This window comes from Rutilus rutilus (assembly GCF_951802725.1).
Source record: "Rutilus rutilus genome assembly, chromosome: 20".
Lineage (NCBI taxonomy): Eukaryota > Metazoa > Chordata > Actinopteri > Cypriniformes > Leuciscidae > Rutilus > Rutilus rutilus.
In genome coordinates, this window is record NC_140225.1 from 22,687,535 (window position 1) to 22,693,255 (window position 5,721).

Here is a 5,721-nt window from a genome sequence, read left to right on the forward strand (position 1 = left end):
GTGGGTTTTTTTTAATGTACATCATTGTTTAGCGCATACAGTATTTATTTAGAAAATAACATTATTTCATATTAATTCGAGCTATTGTTATTCGAGCTATTAAAAAGGCTGATGTTAGACTTTGTAATCATGCTATTTTCTTATTCCATATCAGTGATAAATTGTTTTATTCTTTCTGGTTTGTCGTATTCGTATATGTATCAGTAGCTTTTAGGAGTGGAACGGTACATGTATTCGTATTGTGCTTAAATTTACACGGAGAATACACGGTATAAAAGTAAATAAAACTCGAGTGCAAATTAATTAATGTAATGCGGAACTACTGTTAGATACGCGGGTTCTTTAGGTACACGTAATCTGTAGCCCCGCCTTAGCTCTGAAGCAGGCTGCGATGTAAACCTATGGATGTAAAGATTGCAATGCTGAAAGAGAGAAAGAGAAAGAGAGGCGCGGGCGCGATCGAAAAGTCGCAAAGTGTTTACTTATATTTGTGTGTGTGCGTGTGTGTGTGTGTGAGGCGCGGGCGAGATCGAACAGTGGAAACCTAAAAACATACTCCGTCATTTTGTTCACGTTTGCGCTCTCACTTTCGTTATTTTAAATGTAACGTTAGATGCGCGAAAAGTGCGCCCAAATAGAGAGCGACGTCGTCGCAACGCTCGCTTGTTTTCCCAGGCAAGGTAAAAAAAGAAAAAGAAAAGAAAAAAAAGTAGACTTTAGGGCTTTATATTCACAGAAGGTGCGAGCCGAGCGCGAATTCCAGCGCGACGCGTCACGACACGCTTTCAGTTAACGGTCTTAAAGTGCGAGTCTGGCCTAAGCTTCGAGATGTAAGTAACGTTAGCTAAATCAAACAACTGTTGAGGATAAAACTATTAAATGAGTAACAGAAACAACCAGTTTGCAAAGACTGTATCAATCAAAGCTCAGTTTTGGGAGACTACGAGAAGAAGAAAGAGAGAATGTGATTGACCCTTAATTGTTTAAATACATTTTGAGGCCATTGTACAAGTGATCTCTTTCAATTACTTGTTATGAAGAGTAGGGTTGTGAAGGGATGTGAAAATAGAAACGTTTCAGTGTGCGCTGACGGTGCAGTTTAACATTATGAGGCTAATTGATGTGTCTCTCCCTATGAGATTTCCTCACCTCTGAATGCAGAGAGAGAGAGAGAGAGAGAGAGAGGGGCATGTTCTGACATGCCAAGCGCTCATCAGCAAAACCACCCAACATATTATTTAAAAGCTTGGTTTATTATTTCAATCAGCACCTGCACTTCTTATCTGACCTCCTCAGCAGGCCTAGATTAAATTAGTTTTTCACATTTTACAGCATTTTTACAGAATGCATTTAAAGACCATGTAAATATTATTTTGTTTTATTAAGCTTTAAGGTCATATGCTAGTGTAGGCCTACCTCTATATTTACAGAATGCATTTAAAGACATTCAGATTTAAAGATTTTTTAAAATTTATTTATTATTAATTAAGGTTATTATCTATATGCTAAAGTTGACAAACTTTCAGTAGATAGGCTATACACATTAACATTTAGAGCCTTTCTCTTTAAGGAAGATGTAGCAAAAAATACAGATGGCTGATCTTGTCCGAAGAGGCGTATACTAATTTTTGTCCAATATAATTCCCAAATAGCATTTCATTTTCCATGTGCTTCTTCCAAAAGGAAATACGGGAACCAAAAATGCACTTGATTTTTTTTTTTGAGACATTAAACAGGGTAAATGTTTTAAACAGACTGCCGAGAAAGCAAATTGGTCAAAATGATTGGGCAAACTAATCAAAATAAACATGCTAGTTATCGAGGATATGTATTGTAGAACTGTGAATGATGGGCGGATATCAGCTGAGCTTTCGCGGGTGGCGATTTTGTGTGGGTCTGCTCATTGGCGTAAAAGTATAATTTTAAATGGCTTTATAAACTCATTAGCTTGACTTGAACATACATTAGGGACCTTAGCATTCCATCGAATATTATTATTATTTTTTTTTAATTCTGCTTGGTGCGGTGCATGACTCTAAAGTGTCTGTTTGTCTCCGAACAGTAATGAAAGGGAAGGCATTCCTGCAAACCTGCTGCAGCTGGTGGACGTGTGTGTGGAGATTCCTCAGCACGGTGTCACCCGCTCCCTCAATGTGCACGTGAGCGCCGCCCTGCTGGTGTGGGAATATACCCGCCAGCATTTAGGACAAAACCCCGCAGCCCCTCGGTGCTGAATTTGCTGAGCAAGTCTTCTGTGTTTTAGCAGAAAACATCTGTCAGTATTTGGGAGATGTTGCATTTTACACCATTTTTCTAAGGAAAAGTTGTGATGCATAAGATGCATTTTGCATGACAAGACTCTCCAAATTTGATTAGAAATATGGAAAACTGCTTCATTCATATTTAAATATGGCATCTATCCTGTTGTTCCTTTTCCTTCCCTTTGAGTTTTTATTTCTCACTCTGTATTGACAAGTGTTGTTTGATGACTTTGTGTTTTATCTTATATTTTAAGAGAAGTATTTTAACATACCTTTGAATTTAGATTAAATAAACTGTTTTCTCTCTCACAATGACTAAGTTGATATTTAATTCACATTTACACATCATATTTTTTCCCACGCATGTAGCATGGAAAAATGCAATGCAAAAGGTCTCAATCACATCCATAGCCGGTGTAATCCCTTGAGAAACTAAGCATCTGTGTAAATATAGACTGTTTAAATGAGCCACATATTCAAGCGGTCTGTTTTCTCTAGCTGTCTAATTCACAAGTCAAGCGTTTGATTTTTCCATGTTGTCATCGCTGTGGATAAACTGATGAAGGGACCCTGGAGATAGTCAGGTGCTCACAGGGCAAATGAAGAACCAGAGAGGAGTCAGAAGCAAACTGTCTGCTTTAAGTATAGGCAGGTTATTATTTTTTTGATCAAATACTGTAATATATTCTTAAATTAGCTTTTTGAATTCTTATGGAAGATTGATTTTTTTTTAACTAAATGGCCAGGTTGCTTGTGACGCACCTGAGATCGGGATATCAGACTGAGTGTTTTTAAATGGAGTCCTCGGCTGGTGAGTGGTTTGGTTCAGATGAGCCTGAGTTTCAGATGCGGACTGCACTGAGGAACTCAACCGTTCTGTCGCCTCGAGCGCGTCTGGTGCTGGAGACTCTGATGGTGCTGATGAGTCTGGCCGCAGTGACGGGTGAGCTTTACACTACGCTTCATTAGTGTGCGTGAATGTCAGAGATGTCGTGTGGACATGAGAAAGTTTAGCATTTGATGTCTAACTATATTTTGGATGAATTATTATGGTATAAGATCAAATGATCTCTGTTAAGTTGCATTAGCTGTTACATGCAAAAAGTAATATTTTAGAAGAAAACATTTCTTGTGAATATTGTTTTGACTGGTATCTAAAACAGTGCTAACAAAATCCATAGCCCTAATGACATCATCCTGCAGGATATGACTATTTTTGGTGGGAAACAACAACCCAAACATCAAGTATAAGCAATCAATTTGATGAAGTTTGTAGTGTGTTGTGACATTGTGCTTTTTCCTTTCTCTAAAACATTCCATCCTGTAAGATATTAGTATCACATTTTTGTAACACTTTACAATAAGGTTTAATTTGTTAACATTAATGTATTAACGAACATGAACTAACAATAAGCAATACATTTGTTACTGTATTTGTTCATCTTTGTTAAGTTAATCAAAACCCAGCTGTTTATTGTTTATGATAGTTCACTGTTAACTAATGCTAACAAATACAACTTTTGATTTTAATAATGTACTATAATAATGTTTACTAATGTTGTTAACTAATATTAACTAATGAAACCTTATTGTAAAGTGTTACCTATATTTGGGATGATGTCAAGAAAAATAGAAATAAAATACATCAATCAAAACTTACTATGCTTTAGTTTCTATTCAGAACTGAAAACGCTTTACTCATTCCAAATAAACTATTGAAACCAAACTGCAAAATCATTGCAGACATCTGTGCTTTTGTGACGTCACACTCATAAACACATTGACACACAATATATAAAAAATATTGACATTGACATGATTTCTTTTTTTCTGACTATTTTATTTTATTATTTTATAATAGAATTTGTACAAAATTAATTAAAAAAATGGTTTATTCTGTTGTGCTTTTGTTCCTCCTTTTCAGGAAACTTTCTGGTCATTGTGATTGTGGCAGCCACAAAATCCTTCCACACCGTGACCTCCGTCCTGATCATCAATCTGGCCATTAGCGATTTCTTAGTGGGAATAGGTGTCATGCCGTTTGTGGCAGTTTCCATTATGAACAACGGATGGGTCAACTACAATGTTAGTACATAATGCTTTACATCCGACATTTATAACTTAAAGGTGAAGTGTGTGAGATGTCTGAACCTCTAGCGAGACCAAACGGAATTGCAAAAGTAATGACCGTTTCCAAACGAGTTTCCCCACCTGCCATTCGCTGACCAAACCATTAGTCCCGCCCCCAAACTCAAGCCATTGGTTGAATTAATGTTGCAGGTTTAAGGCCTGTTCATAATAAAAATGATAACGGAGGATAACGTTCTTTTTATTATAAGAACCCCACAGTTTTAAATGCTCGGAGCTCTTAGTGATTTCAATTATACCGTTCCTCTATCGTTATAGTTGTGGTGTGGACTTCACTATTCTCTTAGAGTTAAAGGGTTAGTTCACCCAAAAATGAAAATTCTGTCAGTAATTACTCACCCTCATGTTGTTCCAACCCCGTAAAACTTTCGTTCATCTTCGGAACACAAATTAAGATATTTTTGATGAAATCTGAGAGCTGGCTCACTCCTTCATAGGCTTCTTTGTAATTGAAACTTGCCTGCCCAGAAAGTTAGTAAAGACAGTGTTTAAAATATTCTAAGTGACTACAGTGGCTCAACCATAAGTTTATCAAGCGACGAGTATACTTTTTATGCAAAAAAATAACGACTTTATTCAACTATTAATTTAGTTCTGTGTGGGCCTCTGAGTGAGTTCACGTAGTGTAACAGCGCAGCGCTTCTGGGTTGTACGTCAGAACGTAGGCTCACTATTGGCCAGCATTAGACGCATGACCAGCGTCGGCCAATAGTGAGCCTACGTTCTGACATACAACCCAGAAGCGCTGCGCTGTTACATTACGTCAACAGCTTAGGAGAATGAAATGGAAGAGAAGAGATGGTTGAATAAAGTAGTTATTTTTGTTTTGTTTTTCGCACAAAAAGTATTCTCGTCGCTTGATAAACTTATGGTTGAGACACTGTAGTCACCTGGGGCCTCATTTATAACCGTTGCGTACGCACAAAACAGGCCCTGAAAGAGGCGTACGCCACTTCCGACGCATAAGATGTGATTTATAAAAACAAACTTGACTGGAAAATTTGCGCACCTGCACGCAAACTCTTACCCATGCGTACAAACTTTTTGGAGATGGAGCAGTTTGGCGACACCGAAAGTGAGCTGGAGTTAAATGTCTTTTTGGTCACTTTTAGACAGAAAATCTAAAGACATATACAGAAAGATAATACAAAATATGCGATGTTTTTGAACACTTTTCCTGTGGCGTGCTGTGTTTTAATGTTTTAACCACAGAGATAATTGCTTATCATGATAATACCAGATTGTCTGAGAAAATAGTTTCGTGCAAATAATGCCCAAGGCCTATCTGTTTCCATTAAAAATATAAATCAAT

The 5,721-nt window shown here is 37.2% G+C and overlaps 1 protein-coding gene across 1 annotated transcript in view; it reads left to right on the forward strand.

Annotated features, from left to right (window-relative positions):
* tarbp1 (TAR (HIV-1) RNA binding protein 1) overlaps nucleotides 1-2,571 on the forward strand; it is a 31,733-nt gene extending 29,162 nt beyond the window's left edge. Inside the window, exon 29 of the mRNA XM_084390642.1 lies at nucleotides 2,063-2,571. Within this exon, the coding sequence (XP_084246768.1) occupies nucleotides 2,063-2,234 (172 nt within the window). The 3' untranslated portion in view covers nucleotides 2,235-2,571. The remainder of the gene's footprint in view (nucleotides 1-2,062) is intronic.
* Nucleotides 2,572-5,721: the final 3,150 nt, after the last annotated feature.